The following is a 19,870-nucleotide window of genomic DNA, read 5'->3' as shown; positions in this document are numbered from 1 at the left end:
TCACAGTCCAGTGGGTTAGAAGTCTGAATTCAGGCATCAGCTCTAGGGGAAGGCTTTTTCTCTCTCTTGGCTCTGGAGGAAGGCCCTTGTCATCAGTCTCCCCTCGGTCTGGGAGCATCTCAGCACAGGAACTTCAGGTCCAAAGGATGTGCTCTGCTCCCGGCACTGCTTTCTTGATGGTATGAGGTTCGTATAACTGCCGTTAATCCATCTTATTACATCATAGTGGTAGGATTTATAACATATAGGGAAATCACCTCAGGAAGATAAAATGGTAGACAATCATATAAGGGAATCATGACCTAGCTAAGATGACCGGTATTTTTAGGGACACAATTCAATCTATGACACTGGTGAAATATACACAGATCTTATTTGTATAATTTGATGAGATTTGACTGTTATATACATCCATGTAACCACCATCCCATTCAAGATACAGAACATTTCCTTTACCCCAGGAAGTTCTCTTCTACCCTCTTCCAGTCAGTCAACCCCCTCACCACATAGGCAACCACTGTTCTGATTTCTGTAACCATAGGTTAACTTTGCCTGTTCTTAAACTTCAGGTAAATGGAATCATACAGTATGTACTCTTCAGTCGCACTTTTTTCAGCCTAATGGTTTTAAGATTCATGCATGTTGAATGTATTAGTCATTCTTTTTTTTCTTGAGTAATAGTTTATTTTATGGATATACAATAATTTGTTTGTTCTCCTGTTAATGAACATTTGAGTTGTTTCCAGTTTGGGGTTATTATGAACAAGGTCACTTTGAACATCCTTAGTACAGATCTTTTGTGGACCTATGTTTTCATTTCTTATGGCTAAAGTCCCAGGAGTACAATTGATAGATTTTAGGGTCTCTGGAGAAGGACATCACGCTTGATAAGGTAGAGGGTTATTGAAAAAGAGGAATACCTGCAATGAGATGGATTGACACAGTGGCTGCAACAAAGAACTTAGACATAGCAACAATTGTGAGGATAGCTCAGGATTGGGCAGTATTTCATTCTGTTGCACATAGGGTCCCTGTGAGTAGGAACTGACTTAGTGGCACCTAACAACAGCAAGATGGTGGTTATGTTTTTAACTTTGTAAGAATCTGCCAGTTCTCCAAAGTGAATGTATCATTTTACACTCCTACCAGTAACATATAGGGTTGCTATGAGTCAGAATCGGCTTGACAGCACTGGGTGTTTTTCATTTTTTACCAGTAACGTGGGAGTTCCAGTTGTTCCCCATCTTCCCCAACATTTACTGGTGTCAGTCTACCCCATTCTGTTTAAATAGTTCTATAATATTTCATTGTTAGGCTAACCATAATTTGTTTAATCAATCCCCTATTGATGGGCATGCAGATTTTCTTTAGTCTTCTACCACAGCAGTGCTATAGGGATTTGTGCACATGTGCAAGCTTACTTACAGGATAATGTTTTTGAAGTGGAATTGCTGGGTCATTAAAGGGTAGTATCAAATTTTCCTCTGTGGAAGTTGTGCTCATATGTACTCTCACCAACAATATATGAATTCATCTTTCAAAAATTTGACTAGTTGTAATTATTTTATTATGAGTAAGTGTGAGCAACTTTTTACATTTAAAAGATATTTGTGTTTTTTTTTTTTTGTGGACTGTATTCATGTCATTTGCCCATGTTTCTGTTGGAGTCTTAATCTTAGTTTCTTAATTATTCAAAAGAACTCTTCACAGTTAGGAAATGTATTGTGACTTTTTCTCTCAGTTTAGTTTTTTTCTTACCTTTGCCTATGATGGATTTTATTATGCATTTAAATTTTTTTACATAGTCAAATTGGTCAGTCAGTTTTAAGGTTTCTGGGATTTTACATCTTGCTTAGAAAGACCTTCCCTCATCCAGGATTATAAAAAATTCTTCCATATTTTCTTCTAGAAATTTTATGGTGACTTTTTCTTACATTTAAATCTTTGATCCTTTAAAAAAAAATTTTTTTTCTTTTTTATTCCCTGGATGGGTAGCTAGTTGTTTCCAATCCCACTTATAGAATAGTCCACCTTTTCCTCACTGATTAGAGGTGCTATTTTTATCATGTTCTAAATCCACATAAGTATTTTAGCCTATATTTGGACACTATTTCATTGACCTGTGTATTTCTTAGTGAGGTACCAAGCTGTGTTAATTTGTATAGCTTTAAATTGTTCTTCATATCTGGTAAGGCCCAGTGTACTTTTTTCAGATTTTTCCTGATTATTCTTAGATGTTTATTTCTCTGTTTGAATTTTAGAATCAGCGTATCTTTTTTTTAAAAAAAAAAAAAAATGTTGTTTTATCAAATCTATGTAATTAGAGAGAATCAAGTCTTACTATTCCAGAACAGTGTGTTTTACCATTTATTCATCTTTGTGTCTTCCTGTAGTGTTGCAAAGTGGTGGTTCAGTGGTAGATTTCTCACCTTCCATGCAGGAGGCCTGGGTTTGCTTCCTAGCCAATGCTCCTTGTGTGCAGCCACCATCCATCTGTGAGTGGAGGCCTGTGTGTTGCTTTGATACTGAACAGATTTCAGCAGAGCTTCCAGACTAAGAGAGACTAGGAAAAAAGGACTGGCCATCTACTTCCAAAAATCCGCCAGTGAAAACCCTATGGATCAAAACGGTCAGATAGTGGGGAATACCTCAGGACCAGGCAGCATTTGGTTCCTTGTCCATAAGGTTGTCATGAATTGAGGGCTGACTCGATGACAACCAACCACATAGTATTTTAAGTAGATTTTAGATATTTCTTATTAAATTTAATCCCTTAGATAATTGTTTCTTCATAAATTGTATCTTTCATTATATTTTCTGGCTGACTGGATAGGAATGGTATCGATTTTCAAAAATTAATTTTATACCAAACAATTTTACCTTATTTCAATAGTTCCTTTAATAACACTCATTGGATTCTTTTGGGTTTTCCATGGATACAGTTATGATTGAAAAATAATTTTAGCTCTCCTGCCTTCCCAGTTTTTATCATGAGCTGCAAGAGTTACTTAGTTAAAAAATGTTCTACTCAACCACTTAAAAGAATCAGGTGGCTCTCTAATATCCTGATATGGAAAACTTCCTATGAGAAATAGTGTTAATTAAAAAAAAGTAAGCTGCAAAACAATACATATAGTACGTGTCCATTTATTAAAACAAAACACTGTAGAACTAAAAAAAAAAAATAAACACAAAAACAAAATTAGAAACAAAGTATCCTTGCACCTTTGCACTTGAGGTTTTCTCCTGATGGTCAGTGTGTTGCACTCTGCAGGCTGAGAACCCTGTTTCAATTTCCCAGAGCTTTGTGCCTCTAGTTCAGTTTTCTGTCAGGTACATTCCTCACCTTTGATAAAGCACTTAAGCAAATTAGTATGTGTTCAGTAGTAGAGTAACTTACTTGGTTTGGCAAATATGTTTAATAAGCTCGTTGTTTGATTTTTTTTTTTTTTTCCCATGGGACTTTTGGAGTAAAATCTAAGTATTTGACTATAGGCAAATAGTTTTAATAATAGAGATATATATAGTAATAATGTGCCTGAATTTTTGCATAATTTTATATATATAATTAATGCATTCTTATTAGAAAAATTTGGAAGTATAGAGAAGACAAAGTGCCCATATTAGTTCTGTAACCCATTATTAAGATTTTGATATAGTTCCTTCCAGGATTTTTTCCTGTGTGTGCATGCGTGTATGTGGCTTTGCCTGTGTGCTTTTTCTTTTTACATCATTAAGACCATGTCCCATGTTTCTGAGTACTTCTCTTAAAGAATAGAAAGCATTTTCCTAATTTTATTCAAAATGCTGTGAATTTTTAAAATTATGTATTTTACTATTTCTGAGCCATAATTTAATTCTTCTGTTGTTATTTATTTAGCTAGATTCTAGTTTTGCCTCTATTATAAATAACGTTGGCATTAACCCCATTGTGCGTCAATCTTTGTAGAGGTAATATTACTAAATCAAAGGTGATGAACGTTTTTTAAAGGTTGTCATTTCGTTTAGACACATCATTGTATAAGATATAGGGCTCAGCAGTTCTTTGCAAGATGGGGAGAAAATAAACGATTTGCTTGGAAACGCTTACCAAGTTTTCTCTTTGGGAGACCTAAGCAGTTATTTTAACCTTTTTTTGCCCCTACAGAAGAGACGCTCCAATCGCCAAGTAAAGCGAAAAAAATATACAGAGGATCTGGATATAAAGATCACAGATGATGAAGAAGAAGAAGAGGTGGATGTAACTGGTCCAATAAAACCTGAGCCTATCCTCCCAGAACCAGTGCAGGAACCGGATGGCGAGACTCTGCCTTCCATGCAGTTCTTTGTAGTAAGTGGGGATGTAAGCAGTTGGAGAGGTATGTCCTGATGCTCACAACCATCTGTTGATTGACTGTATCTTTTCCTGTAGGAGAATCCCAGTGAAGAAGATGCAGCCATTGTAGACAAAGTGCTTTCTATGAGGGTTGTGAAGAAGGAGGTGAGGCCTCTATCTTTGATATATATTAGCCTATAATGCTACATTTCAAGGCCTTATTTAATGAGTACCTTTGGATGTTAGGATTTATTGCTAGGGTGTCACTATAAGAGATGGTGAAGGAAAGTTAGCTAGAAAATAGAAACATTCATATTGCCTCTTCTCTCATCATCTATCTGTTTAGACTGGATAAAGGTTTATTTTCACTATCAGATCCCCTAGTACTAAACTACCAGATGAGTTCTTTAACTCCTCAGGAAATAATATCTTCAGGGAATACTAGATATGAAATTCAGCCTTGTGTGATTAAAATTGAAGGTTCTGTTTTTGACAAATAAGGGATTAGTGACTGTGATTTGTTTCTTTCTTCTCAGCTTCCTTCAGGACAGTATACTGAAGCAGAAGAATTCTTTGTCAAGTACAAGAACTAGTATGTGATCTGTGCAAAAAGCTTTTCACCCCAGACTCCATTGGGTGGGAAGGTGTCCCTTTTTTATTTAATATCTTAGCCCAAACTGCTGTTTTTAGTGGGGAAATTGGCTGTTCAGGAATTGACATGACTTATACGATTACCCTGCAGGAAGGTGGGGTGAGTGTGGTTCCTGATGAAATCCTTTGTGAACTCTGTTCCTTACTCTAGCTTTAAGACTTTCCTATTCATAGTGTAGTCTTTGGACCAGCACAAACAGCATCATTTGTATGCTTGTTAGAGATTGAACTCTTAATTAGGCCCACCCCAGACCAGGTAATCTGTGTGCAAATTAAAATTTAAGAAGCACTGGCGGCTGGACTAAGCACTGTCTGCTTCTGGCTAATCCCAAAATCTCAAACACTAGCCTGCCATTTCCCCCTTTCTCACTTCATAACTGGCTATTTCCATCCCCTTCAGCTCCTACCTACACTGTGAATGGGCTACTATCTCCCAGCTAGAGAAGGATAAGAGGATCCATCAAAAACTAAAGCGCTTCAAAACCAAAATGGCTCAGATGAGACACTTCTTCCATGAGGTAATTAGGAATAGGTATTACCTATTATTTCTTTCATAGAAGCAAAAATCACTGAGGTTGTCAGCTTTGATTCTTCAAAACACATAGTTTATTTTTATATATGGGTACAAGGCTTTGATTTTGATGATTGGACTTCACTTATTTATTTGTCCCATGCTTTTCCCAGGTTTAAATGTGGTTCTTTTATAAATTACAGGGCATTTTGAAATTGACTTGCTCAATATGCATGAATTATTTTCAAAACGGATGATGAACCAACCTCTAGTTGAATTGAGGCATTCGCCTCCCTCCATTGTCGATCTTTAGCTGTTGATGGTGTCCAGAGACAAATAACCATGCCAATAAGTGAATGTTTATTTTCTCAAAATTTCTAATCCATTATCACTAGAAATAGTGATAATGAAGTTTAATTTCCCATATCCAATGTTACCCGTTGCTGTTGAGTCGATTCTGACTCATAGTGACCCACAACTACCCCATAGGGTTTCCAAGGCTGTAATCTTTAGAAAGCAGACTGCCATGTCTTTCTTCCACAGAGTGACTAGTAGGTTCAAACAGCTGACCTTTCAGTTAACTGAGAGCTTAACCACTGTGACTGGTGCTCCTATATCCAGTGTTAACTACTGGTTAAACAATGAGCATGTGTAAGGGTCTCTTGAGCCTTATTTTAGTTTCTCATTTTACTTTGAAGGTTTTGTGCACATATCACTTTGGCAAACTCTGGGATTGCTCATCTTTGTTCTATATATCATATAAAGTATTTTGTCTAAGTTATCTAATGCCGCTATAAGAGAAATACCACAAGTGGATGGCTTTAACAAACAAATTTATTTTCTCACAGTTTAGTAGGCTAGAAGTCCAAATTCAGGACGCCGGCTTGTGAGGAAGGCTTTCTGTCTCTTTTGGCTCTGGAGGAAGGTCCTTTTCTCTTCAGCTTCTGCTTCCTGGTTCCTTGGAGATCTCCATGTGTCTTGGCACCCATCTTACCCCATCTCTCTTCTCTGCTTGCTTCTTTAATCTCTTTTATATCTCAAACGGGATTGACTCAAGATGCATCCAACACTAATCCTGCCTCATTAACATTACAAAGACAACCCATTCTCAAATGAGATTGTAACCACAGACATAGAGGTTACGATTTACAACAAATATTTTGGGGGGGATACAATTCAATCTATAACATTCTACCCTTTGGCCCCCAAAATTTGTGTCTTTCCCCACATGCAAAACACATTTACCCTATCACATCATCCCAGAAGTCTTAAATCAACTCCAAGTCCAAAATCTTCTGAATCATCTAAATTCAAGTACGGGTGAGACTTCAGGTGTATTCCATCCTCGGGTGAAATTCCTCTTCACCTGTGAACCTCTGAAATCTAGACTACAAGTTATCTGTTTCCAGAGTACAGTGGTGGAACAGGCACAACAGTAGACATTTCCATTACAAATGGGAGAAATTGGAGTGAAAGAAGGGATAAGGGGCACCAAGCAATTCCAAAACCCAGCAGAACAATTTACATTAGCTCTCGAAGCTTGAAAGTAATCCTCCATCCTTTGGAACCACCTGGGCAACGGCTCTGCCCTCTAGACTCTGGGTATTGGCCATGCCCTCTGGATTCCAAGTAAAGACCCCTCAGCCCTGGGCTTCAGCTCCACCTTCCAGGCCCACTGTGGTAGCAACTCTGCCCCCTTGGCTTTAGGTAGCTCCATTCTCCTAGTCCATCTGCCCCAGCAGGTCCCTGTTCTGCCCCTTGGGCACGGCAGTCCTGCCCCTTCAGCTTTGGGCAGCAGTACCATCCCCCTGGCACTGGTGAATGGCAGCCCCACACTCCAAAACTGAGTTGGTGAAGATCTATGTCTTTGAAACCTGGGAGGCCATGGTCTCACCCTTTGAAACCCAGCAGGCAGTGGTTCCACCCTTTAAAATCAAGGCAGCCCTTCTTCACATGCTCTTTCCAACAGTTCTGCTGATCTCAGAGCTGCTCCAGGGATGGTTTTTTTTCTTTTCTTAGAAGACAATAGCTACAGCCCTTTTGGCTTGTTTTCAGCCTGTAGAATTCCAAGAGGCAGACAGCGTTCTTTCGTTCTTTCTCTGCTTCCTTCAGTCTAAGCTGGTGGGTTTTCTGCTGTGGTAGTTGGTTAGATCCATCAGTCACAGGCTTAATCTCTTTAACAAAAGCCCATGCAGCCATGTCCTTGGTGAACATTATAGGACACAAGTCCTTGGTTTCCACAACATAATTTTGCAAATTTTTAAGTTTTGTTTTCAATTCACACAGTTCATTTTTAAGTACCTCTCACATTTTACTATAAAAACTAGTAAGGAGAAATCACATGGCCCCTTTAAGATCTTGCTTAGAAATCTCCTTAGCCAGATATCCAAGTTCATCACTTACAAGTTCTACCTTCCACCACACATTTGAACATAATTGAGACAAGTTCTTACGCTACAGTATAAAAAAGCATTGCCCTTCCTCCATTGTCCAGTTACGTACATGTTCATCATTTTCTTGTAAAGCCTCACCAGAAGCACATTTCTAGCGGTGCCGTATATATTCTCTAAGATGATACTTTCTCTGTAGCTCACCTCACTTCCTTCTGAGCTCTGAGCGGAAATGCCTTTGACATCCATACTACCAACATTCTTTTCAGGGCAGTCTAGGATCTTACTATTGTTGTTGTTAAGTGTTGTCAAGTTGGTTCCGACTGAGTGACAACAGAACGAAACACTGCCCCGCCCTACGACATCCTCACAATCATTGGCTATGTTTGAGCTTATTGTTGCAGCCACTGTGTCAGTCCCTCTCATTGAGAGTCTTCTTTTTTGATGACCCTCTGCTTTACCAAGCATGATGTCCTTCTTCAGGGACTGATCCCCCCTGATAACGTGCCCAAAGGACAGAAGACGAAGTCTTGCCATTCTTGCTTCTAAGGAACATTCCAGCCGTACTTCTTCCAAGACAGATTCCTTCATTCTTCTGGCAGTCCATGGTGTATTCAGTAGTCTTCTGCCAACACCATTAATAAAAGGCATGAATTCTTCTTTGTTCTTCCTTACTCATTGTCCAGCTTTTGCATGCATATGAGGTGATTGAAAATACCATGGCTTGGGTCAGGCGTACCTTAGTCCTTAAAGTGACATCTTGGCTTTTTTAACACTTGAAAGAGATCTTTTGTAGCAGATTTGCCCAATGCAATACATCATTTCATTTCTTGACTGCTGCTTCCATGGGTGTTGATTGTAGATCTAAGTAAAATGAAACCCTTGACAACTTCAATATTTTCTTCATTTATCATGATGTTGCTTATTGGTCCAGTTGTAGGATTTTTGTTTTCTTTACGTTGAGGCGTAATCCGTACTGAAGGCTGTAGTCTTTGATCTTCATCAGTAAGTTCTTCAAGCCCTCTTCATTTTCAGCAAGCAAGGTTTTGTCATCTGCATATTATAGGTTGTTAATGAGTCTTCCTCCAACCCTGTTGCCACATTCTCCTTCATATAGCCCAGATTCTGGGATTATTTGCTTAGCATACAGATTGAATAAGTATGGTGAAAGGATGCAACCCTGACGCGTACATTTTCTGACCGTAAACCATTCATCATCTCTTTGGCCTATATACAGGTTTGAGAATGAACGATTAAGTGTTCTGGGATTCCTGTTCTTCACAATGTTATCCATAACTTGTTATGATCCACACAGTTGAATGCCTTTGCATAGTCAGTAAAACAAAGGTAAACATCTTTCTGGTATTCTCTGCTTTCAGCCAAGATCCATCTGACATCAGCAGTGATATCCTTCATTCCACATCCTCTCCTGAATTTGGCTTGAGTTTCTGGCAGTTCCCCATTGATGTATTGCTGCAATCATTTTTGAATTATCTTCAGCAATATTAGGCACTTTAAAATTCTCCCAGCCCCTACCCCTTACCTGATTCCAAAATCATTTCTACATTGTACGTATTTGTTAAAGCAACATCTAACTGTCAGTAACAAATTCTATCTTAGTTATCTAGTGCTATAACAGAAATACCATAAGTGGATGGCTTGAACAAACGGAAATTAATTTTCTCACAGTTTAGGAGGCTAGAAGTCCAAATTCAGAGCCCCGGCTCAAGGAGACAGTTTTCTCTCTCTGTCACCTCTGAAGGAAGTTCCTTGTCCCTTCAGCTTCTGCTTCCTGGTTCCTTGGAGATCTCCATGTGTCTTGACATCCATCTTACCCCATCTCTCTTCTTTGCTTGCTTGTTTAATCTCTTTTATATCTCAAAAGAGATTGACTCAAGACACACCCTACACTAATCCTATCTTATTAACGTTACAAAGACAACCCATTCCGAAACGGGATTATAACCGAAGGTGTAGAGGTTAGGATTTACAACACATATTTTTGGTGTACACTATTCAATCCATAACAACTTTGAGGAAAAGGATTATTTTTTTAAAGTTTATTAGAGCTGAAGGAGAAAAAGTAACAGTGAGAAAAGGACTAATTTGAAGTTTTAGCAAATAACAGTTCTGGCTAAATACACCTTATAAAGTTAACCTATGCCACCAGATTTGCCAGTAAATGAATTACTTTCCACCTGGAGAGGGCAAGTAGGACCATGTAGGTTTTCTAGTTTCTTTTTATATGAGAATAATAATTGGTTTGCATTTTTTGTTCATGTTGTTTTAAAGTCTAATTTTGGAAATGTACAATGAAACTAATTCCATCCCACCTGCGATTACATGTACAATTTCTGGCCATCAAGCTGAGCTCTACTAACTAACTCATATGCCAATTAAACCTGCCTTTACAGGTAGGCCATTTAACCAAGTCAGTCAGTCATTTATTCATCATTTATCCTGTGCTAAGTATTGTGGTAAACAGAACAGACCTGGTCACTTCTCATGTAGTTCATTGTCTAATTGAGAAGAAACAGATATTTTAAAAATTAAAATTGTTGTAAGTGTTGACAAGGAAAAAGAACAAGATGACAAAAAAGAAAATCAGAAATACCTACTTTATGTTGGATGGTTAGGAAAGGCTTCTCTGACAAGTATCATTTCTCCTGAGAACTGAATTATGAATAAGAGTTAGCAAGGCCAAGAACACAAGTAAATAATATTTACTTGTTCATGGCATGGAGAGTACCATATGTGAAGGCCCTGACAGGATGTGGAACTGAAAGAAAGCAGTGCAACCGATGTATAACATGATAGAGAATAGTCCAAGATGAGGCGGAAAATTAGGTAAGCAGACCCTTAGGCCCTTTAAACAGTTTGGTTTTTCCTATAAATGCAAAGGGAAGCCATTAAACTATTTAAAACAGGCCAGAGACGTATTCCAATTTTTATATTTAAAAGATCATCTAGATTTTGGAGAATGGATTAGAGAAGAGCAAGCATAGAAATAGAGTGACCAGTAAGGAGGCAGTTGGAGTTTTCTAGATGAGAGATTATTGTGGCTTAAACTAGGGTGGTTTTAGTGGATCGAGAGAATGGATGGATTTAGAATTTATTTTGATGTAGGATAGATAGCTTGGGTTGACAGCTTGGGTAGAAGGGTTTCTGGTCTTAGCAGATGGGTAGAGGTGGGATCATTTATTGAATTGTGGAAGATTTTGGAAGCAACTGATTTGAGGGAAATCAAGAATTTGGTTTGGGTCATGTTAAGTTTAAAATTCCTTAACAAATGTGTGGTAAGCACGGTAAGTTTTTAAATCTGTATTGTTCAGACTGGAATTTATTAGTATGTAAATAGTTATTAAAGCCTTAAGAATGAATAGTCACCTGGGGAGAAAGGATAAAAAGAGAATGGGTGTGAGCCTTGGACAAAGCCTTGAGGAATTCCCCCCAATTCAGAGTTCAGGTGGAGGAAAAGGAGTTGGCGAAAGACACAGAGAAGAAGTATATACCAGCGTAGTAGGACAGAGATTAGGAAAAAGAAATATTACAGAAACCCAGAGAAAGGAATGTCTTAAGGAGGAAGAGTTTTTTTCCAAGGTTCCTTTGAGGTGTCTTTGGAGCCTTGGGTCCTTTATCTAGAGTTGCCACCCAAAGCTGGATACCATTGACTTAGAAGAAAAAGAGCCAGTGGTGGTCATTGAGAAGAATTGGCCAAAACTAAAAACGAACTGTAAAAGGAGTGTGAGAGGACCAAGAGAATATGGCGTCTCAGAAAGCCAAGGGAAGGGAGTGCTTTAAGGAGGGAGTGATGAATTGTTGAATGTTATTTAGAGGTAGAGTAAGATGAGTACAGAAATGTGTTCATTGTGTTCAGCAATTTAGAGATCATTAGTGACCTTGAGAATAGTAGTTTTAGTTGTGTGATGGAAATGTACAGATTGGAATGGAAGGCAGATTGGAATGAATGGATGAGTGAAAGGGAGTTGATGAAATGGAAATAGCTTGTGTTTGAAACTCTTGGGAAAGTTTGGATGTGAAGCAGAGCAGAGAGTTACAGAGGGATGCAGATGTGTAATAGTAGAGCATATTTGTGTGTTTATGGGACTGGTCCAGTAGAAAAGGATTCCTCAGAAGGTGACAAGAGTTGGAATCCAGAGCACATGTGGAGAGAATGCTCTCTGTTAGGGTGAAGAGATACTTTCTCTTTGGTAACAGGTAAGAAGATGGGTGCAAACCCAGGTAAGTTTGTAGGATTTGATGTTAGGAAAATGGGAACTCCGGATAACTTCTGTTTTCATAATAAATTGTGAAGTTGGGTCATCAGCTAAAGGTGGGATGGCGGGCAGGTATACTGGACAGTGATCTTTTGGACTAATTGTTTGGTTTCTTGACTCATTTAGGATGAAGAGCCCTTTAATCCAGACTATGTAGAAGTGGATAGGATATTGGACGAGTCTCACAGTATTGACAAGGACAACGGGGAGGTGAGTTGGGGCGTTGGAAGAATAGGAGGGAATTCTGCTGGTCTGCTTGTCCATACTTTATTTTTCAGGTATGGCTGAAAAATCTCTGGAACCGAAAAGATATTTTTGAACTTTTCTGAGGGATCCGTAGAATGATATTGGGAAGGAAAGGGAATAGGGTGAGAGGCTAAAAGGAAAGATTCCCATAAAGTCAGACATCATGGAGCTATATAAGTACTGAAAACTTACTTACCTTGGTTTCATTTTCTCCCAGTTTTATATGGGAGACCCTTGGTATTCAGTTGAAGGTGGGCAGGGGAAAGGGAAACTTCACAAATCTCTAAATATATTTATGAATAAATCATTTGTACAGGCTCCTAGCATTCTCCACATCTTGCTGAGAATTGGGTATTTCCTGAACTCGTCAGTTAAATGTCTTTTCAGTTGTCATTAAAGCAGATGTGCTGCTTTTGAATCTGTACTTTTAACGGATTTTGAGGCCTCACTCCCGCAGATTCAAATTCAGTAGGCCTAAGGTGAGATCCAAAGTTCTGTATTTTTAAGTTGATCTCCAGGGAGTTCTCCTGAACAGCTTGACTGGGGAGCAGGTTTTTGTATACGGTAAAACACTTGCTGATACAGTTTCACAATTCACTTTCTAAATTTTTCTAAACAGAGCACTGTCACAGGTCTAAACCACCAGTGAATGCAACATTTTCTCTTTTAAATTTACATCAAACTTATATTTAGGTTATGAGCCACCATTCTTAAAACTTTTTACTTTAAGTAGTAGTTGTTGGTTAACTTTTACAGACAGGGCCATATTTTATATAGAGTTTCTATCACTTCTGAAAGTTCCTTCTTACACAGTGGACCAGTAGAGAACAACAGAACCTTGTTAAGATGGCAGTGCTGCATGGTGAGCTGAGCTCCCACGCATCATCCTGACAGGACCTGAAGTCAAATTCTTCCCTCTATAAAGTTACAAAGTTTTCTCTATTTTATAAACCTTCAAGGTCACTTGGAATCTTAGATGTCCAGAGCCTACTATAATTCAGTGTATCTTCAAATCCTAGCAAGCGTGCCTCAGACAACATATGTGCTGTTTTTTTGTGTGTGTTTGTAGTGGATGTTATTGCTTGTTTTTCATTTGTGGGAGGCAAGTGGAGAATGAGCTGGCTGTTAGGCATGTTACTGTTAAATTCTCATCACGTTCAGGCTCTCAGCCTTGACAGTCTTATTTTCTCTACCACCATAGTCATTCTTTCAAAATCAGTTGGCTTTTGGTTAGGGCCTTTGGGGATATGCTCTGCAACTGGTATGACAGATGAAGATGTTTTAGTACCCTGATACTGTAATTTGTGCTCCCAATATCGGATAATAATATTCTATGTACCCATTTTCCACCTTTGCAAAACAAATTTACTTTATCGTCCTTTTAAAATTACATAATAGTGGAAATAAAATAAGTACTAAGGTCCTTGGAAAAGTACGTTATGATGCTGGTAATGTGTGACCTGGACAAATGGCTTTACTTAGAGAGTGACCTGAGGCACTGCAATACAGAAAAACATAAAACAGCAGCTGTATTAATTGTAGGGATATCTTGATCTGTGACTTCTGGAGACACTTCTTTTTTCAAACTTCTTGCCAGCTGTTTTAAGGGGAATTCTGTAAATTAATAATTAAAAATTCCTTTTGATTATGCTAAGCCCAGTCTAATCCTGCTTTATATGAGCCAAAAATGGAAATGCAGAGACGGTTTTGAATGGTGAGACTGGGGTCACTGCCCCTTCCCTTGCAGTAGAAGGCCTACATAAAGCATAGTGCTGCATTTGGAGCTTCAGCATTTGCCTTTCTTTTTCACTTTTGTTACTCTCTTCAGTGATACTTCTTGTAGTTAATCTCCTAGCTCCCTCCCTGGGGCTCACGAGGAAACCCTTTACCACCATCCAGCTGCTCTTGAAGCAGCATCTACACTCTGAGCTCCAGAAGGCCAGAAGCCCAGTGATGCCAGCTGTGTTATACTCCTAAGGCCTTAGCCAAATTGAACACTCAACACAATATAGGAAGAGAATTTTTTTTTTTTTTTTTACATTTGCTTATTTGATGAGCATAATGCTTGAGTGCTCAGTGTTCTAGAAGCTACTGGATAGAAATTTCTCTTTTAGAACAGATTTTACAAACAAGTTGCTGGGGAGAATGATCGAAGCCACAGATAGTGGTGCGTCAGCAGGTGAGCCTATGGGTATGTGTGTTCAGCCTGACTTTTTCAGCGACTTTGAAGCATTAACAGTTACAATCTGATTCTGTAGTCAAATTCTTACCCTTTAACCACAGTAGAGAATGTACAATCAGTTTATTAATGCTTTGGCTTCTTCTCTCTTAGCCTGTAATTTACTACCTAGTGAAATGGTGCTCTTTGCCCTATGAGGATAGTACATGGGAGCTGAAAGAAGATGTTGATGAGGGCAAGATTCGAGAATTTAAACGGATCCAGTCAAGGCACCCAGAACTCAAAAGGGTGGTAAGTACATTTGCATTTAGAGAATATAAGTCATTTTTTCCTCATAGAGGTTTTGTTTTTTAATTTTTTATTATGGAAGTTTTCAAACATACAAAAGTTGAAAAGGTAGTATAATATACACAGTGTATCAATCATGAAATCAACTCGACAGCAGCGAGTTAATCACTCACCCACCTTTCATAATTATCAGTACATAGCCAATCTTGTTTCATGTATTTCTCTAGCCACTCGTTCCCTTTTTTCCCAAGTTATTGTAAAGCAAACTCCAGACTCCTTTATTTCATCTGTGAATACTGTAGTGCCTATCTCAACGCAGTGGTTAAGAGCTTGGCTGCTAAACAGAAGGTCAGCAGTTTGAATCTACTAGCTGCTCCCTGGAGACCCTATGGGGCAGTTCTGCTCCCTTCCTATAGGGTTGCTATGAGTTTGGAATAGACTTGATGGCAATGGGTTTGGTATGGTTTTGGTTATCTCTAAAAGATAATACCATTATTCCACCTGAGAAAATATTAAAAATTTCTTAATGTCATCAACTATCCAGTCTGTATATACATTCTTTGATTGTCTTCTAATTTTTAAAACATTGCTTGGATCGGGATTTAAATAAGGTCCATGTATTATTATTGGTTAATATGTTTCAAGTCCCTCTGAATTATAGTTCCTCTTCCATCTTTCTGTCTTCCTCCTTTGCAATTTTCCCTTGAAGAAACCAGGTGATTTAGTCTGTGGCATTTTCCACAGTCTGGATTTTACTGATTTATAAAAGGTACTTTGTACTTTTTAACATGTTTTCTTTTCTTTGTATTTCCAATTTACTGTTAGATCTATCTAGTACAGCACTTTCTGATAAAACTTTTTAGCCCTGTGCTGTTCAGTGCAGTAGTTACTAGCCACATGGTTCTTTAAATTTAAATTAATAGTTCCTTAGTCACACTGGCTTCATTTCAAATGCTCAGTAACTACCTGTAGCTAGTGGGGGGCATAAAACATGTCTGTCATTGTAGAAAGTTTTATTAGCCCTTTTCTAGAGGCTTCATCAGATAGAGGAGAAGGGATGGTAAATCTGCTTCATAGGTGGTGGTGTGTTCTTCCATTAGTTGTCTTTTGTAATGTTATCAGACCTTTAGGGGTCATTGCCTAGATCCATTCGTAAGGATTTTAGACTGATGATATTCTAGTTTTATCATTTCTTTACTTATTAGCTAGATTCTACTATAAAAAGAAACTCCTTTTCATCTACTACTTGATTACTCTGAGATACAGATTATATAGGAGCGAATAAATGCTTTATTCTTTTCCTTTATTTGCCAGTTTTCAAAATAATGAAGTAGTTCCCTAGCATTCTTTAGAAGTAACCAATGGATTTTTTTTTTTTTGTATCATTATGAACTTAGGAGTATAAATACATTTGATACAGTTTAATCCATGCAATAATGTTTTTGAATTTACTTCCACTACTTGAATTACCTAGTAAGTCTTGCCTAATTTTGCTCGTGTCTCCACCCTGTTTATTCAGATTTCTTATTTTTTAGAATCGTCCACAGGCAAGTGCTTGGAAGAAGTTGGAGCTGTCACATGAGTATAAAAACAGAAACCAGTTACGGGAGTATCAGTTGGAAGGGGTCAACTGGTTGCTCTTTAATTGGTATAACAGGTGAGGAAAAAAGTGGATCCATAAGGTATAGCTCAGTCTGGGGATTTTTTCAAGGTGGTATCTTTTAGCATGCCTTTCTTTCTCCACAATGAATCTGCAGGCAGAACTGCATCCTGGCTGATGAGATGGGATTGGGCAAAACTATTCAGTCCATTGCCTTCTTACAGGAGGTATATAATGTGGGCATCCATGGCCCCTTCCTGGTCATTGCCCCATTGTCCACAATTACTAACTGGGAACGTGAATTCAATACATGGACAGAGATGAACACTATTGTGTACCATGGCAGTCTGGCCAGCCGGCAGATGATTCAGCAGTATGAAATGTACTGCAAAGATTCACGGGTGAGTTGCACATTTTAGGGATGCTAGGGAAAGTGGGCCAAGGTACCTGGGATTTTACAGCCTACATAGGAGTAAAAGCTGTCTGTGATTTAAGACATTTTTGTGCGGCAGTGTACAGGCTTTTGATTTTCTTGTTTTCACCCAGTGGACATTTTGATTCAGTGGAAATTCTGACTTTGTTTGTGAATATATACATTTTAGATAGAATTTTAGCATCATTGGTGAGTTTTCATCAAGAAAGTAAATTCCTTTAGCCATTTTTAATTCCTTGATCAAGTCTCTCTGTATGGTGATGTTAAACCTTTTCTTTTCTCTTCTTTTTTAGTGTGCTGAAAACTTTCACCAAGATCAGTTCCTATCCCTGTAAATTTGAAAACAAAAATTAGAATAATCTTTTTACCAAGACTGAATTTTATGAATTATTTTTCTACCATTAGTTTTCTTTTAAAGTTTTTATTTCTACTAAGCCATGTGTTCTCAGATCAGATTTTGTGGCTCTCACATTTGTTAATTAATTTGCTTATGTCAGTTTTGAGATAGCAACTAATAGTATGATGTACTTTATTGGCTATATTTCTTTTTCTCTTGTATGTTTCAACTATGCCCAACACCTGTAGACTTGAATGTTAACTAACAAAAGATCTAGGGCAGAGATACATGAGCTGGTTATACAGTAAGGTCAAAAATGCATAGCTTCATCCCGTGAGGTCTGTCACTCTTAAGAAGTTGAATGTGTTGAAGAAGCAATGTATCTTACACTTGGTGATTTGGCACTGTCAGGAAGATGGGTGGTGGGGGTGGGATGCAGTTTATATTTTCTACTAAACCTGCACCTACCTGAATATAGAAAAGAGAATGGATAATTGGGAAGAGCCCCTCCTTTAGGTACGTGTTCGGGCTTTTCTGACTTTACTGCCTTCATGCATAGGGGCGCCTCATCCCTGGCGCATACAAATTTGATGCCCTGATCACCACTTTTGAGATGATTTTGTCAGACTGCCCTGAGCTTCGTGAAATTGAGTGGCGTTGTGTCATCATTGATGAGGCCCATCGACTTAAGAACCGTAATTGCAAGCTGCTTGATAGTCTCAAGCACATGGACCTGGTGAGTTCTCCACACTGACTTGTGGGCAGAAACCTGGAATTCAAATAACCTGAATTATCTGTTGAATTAAAATAACTCAAATTTAGCAAAGAAGGAAAAAGAATCAGAATCTTTTGGGTGGTGGGTATGGCCTATGGGAATGGTAACCTGAAAGTCATGTACCTTTTAGAATTGGAAAGGAATTGTAATTTAGTGGTTCTTAACCAGGCGGAGAGATGGGGCTATTAGTGACCTAAGCCTGCATAGGAAACCCTGGTGGTGTAGTGGTTAAGTGCTATGGCTGCTAGCCAAAGGGTCGGCAGTTCGAATCTGCCAGGCGCTCCTTGGAAACTCCATGGGGCAGTTCTACTCTGTCCTATTGGGTTGCTGTGAGTTGGAATCGACTCAATGGCACTGGGTTTGGTTTTTAATGCTGCATAACAGAATACCCCAGAACTTAGTGACTTAAAACAATAACCATTATTTTTCATAATTCTCTAGCTAAGCAACTTAGACTGGGTTCTGCTGAGTCGTGTTTCTGATGGCCTTGCTTGGGATCATTAATGACTGCAGCTGGCAGTTGGTGCTGGTTACTGGCTGGTGCACCTGGATTATCTTCTACATGGCTTCTCAACCTCTAGTGGGCCAAACTGGGTTTCTTTCCATGGTAGTCTTGGGCAGTGCTCCCAGAGGGCAAAGGCAGAAGCTGCAAGGCCTCTTGAGGAATAGGCTATGAAACTCACAAAGTATCACTTCTGCTACATTCTCTTTGTCAGAGCAAGTCACAAGGCAAGGCCAGATTCAAGGGGTGAACCTTGATAGGAGGAGCTACAAACAATTAATGGCCATATTTAATCCAGCACAGGTACATTCCCTAGAGGGGGACATATTAGGCTCTCTATGGGGAGTTGAGTGTGGAGAGGCATATATAATTGAAAATAAAAACATAATCTGAATTACTGCTTACTTATTTGCTTATAATCATTAATGTCTAAGCTATTTCAATGTTTAAAATAACACCAAAGGATGTTTTAAAAATATTTTATTCTTCTCAAAAGAGGAAGCAAGTGAAAGATAAGACAGTAATTAGGTCCATTCCCATTATTTTACAGATAAAGAAATTAAAGCTAAAGATTATATACTTGATGGGGAAAAAAAGCAGAAATCCTTTTGTGTTTTACCATTCTTTTATTTTCTCCGTTTCTAGGAGCATAAAGTGCTACTCACAGGAACTCCATTGCAAAATACTGTGGAGGAGCTGTTTAGCTTGCTTCATTTCCTGGAACCTTCACAGTTTCCCTCAGAATCAGAGTTCCTCAAGGACTTTGGGGATCTGAAGACAGAGGAACAGGTAGGCAGTATATCTGGGGAGGTACTAACCCAGGACAAAAAAGGTAGAAGTTTATACCAGCAGACATCTACTGCCATATGCGTCGAGAGCTTTTTTGACCTCCCTTATTCCTTGTGTCCACACCATCTGTGGCACATCCAAAATCTACATTTCTTAGATACTAGAAAATTCTATTTCTCCATGTTTCTACATAATGTGAGAATGTTGGTTCCCATGTTATCGATGTCGTCATCTCTCTGTTGAACACAGGTTCAAAAGCTACAGGCCATTCTCAAGCCAATGATGCTGAGAAGACTCAAAGAGGACGTTGAAAAAAACCTGGCACCCAAACAAGAAACTATTATTGAAGTAGAACTGACAAACATCCAGAAGAAATACTACCGGGCTATTTTGGAAAAGAATTTCTCCTTCCTTTCCAAAGGGGCAGGTCATACCAACATGCCTAATCTACTCAACACAATGATGGAGTTGCGCAAATGCTGCAACCACCCGTATCTCATCAATGGTGAGAGAATTCCTGAATTTTTTAAGTATCTGTGTTTACTTTCTGATGATATTCCTCAGGGATAATGGATGT

At 38.6% G+C, this 19,870-nt stretch overlaps 1 protein-coding gene across 9 annotated transcripts in view; it reads left to right on the top strand.

The window, feature by feature from the left end:
- CHD8 (chromodomain helicase DNA binding protein 8) overlaps window positions 1-19,870 on the top strand; it is a 64,345-nt gene that overhangs the window by 28,270 nt on the left and 16,205 nt on the right. For all 9 annotated transcript variants that reach the window (XM_049897574.1, XM_049897580.1, XM_049897578.1 and 6 more), the window contains exons 6-16: window positions 4,148-4,330; window positions 4,412-4,480; window positions 4,852-4,907; window positions 5,367-5,484; window positions 12,271-12,354; window positions 14,723-14,860; window positions 16,393-16,514; window positions 16,615-16,858; window positions 17,787-17,963; window positions 19,150-19,293; window positions 19,543-19,798. In XM_049897574.1, coding sequence (XP_049753531.1) covers window positions 4,148-4,330; window positions 4,412-4,480; window positions 4,852-4,907; window positions 5,367-5,484; window positions 12,271-12,354; window positions 14,723-14,860; window positions 16,393-16,514; window positions 16,615-16,858; window positions 17,787-17,963; window positions 19,150-19,293; window positions 19,543-19,798 — 1,591 coding nt within the window. The remainder of the gene's footprint in view (window positions 1-4,147; window positions 4,331-4,411; window positions 4,481-4,851; window positions 4,908-5,366; window positions 5,485-12,270; window positions 12,355-14,722; window positions 14,861-16,392; window positions 16,515-16,614; window positions 16,859-17,786; window positions 17,964-19,149; window positions 19,294-19,542; window positions 19,799-19,870) is intronic.

Source organism: Elephas maximus, chromosome 10 (assembly GCF_024166365.1).
Source record: "Elephas maximus indicus isolate mEleMax1 chromosome 10, mEleMax1 primary haplotype, whole genome shotgun sequence".
Taxonomy (NCBI): Eukaryota; Metazoa; Chordata; class Mammalia; order Proboscidea; family Elephantidae; genus Elephas; species Elephas maximus.
This window is presented reverse-complemented; position numbering and strand designations above follow the sequence as displayed.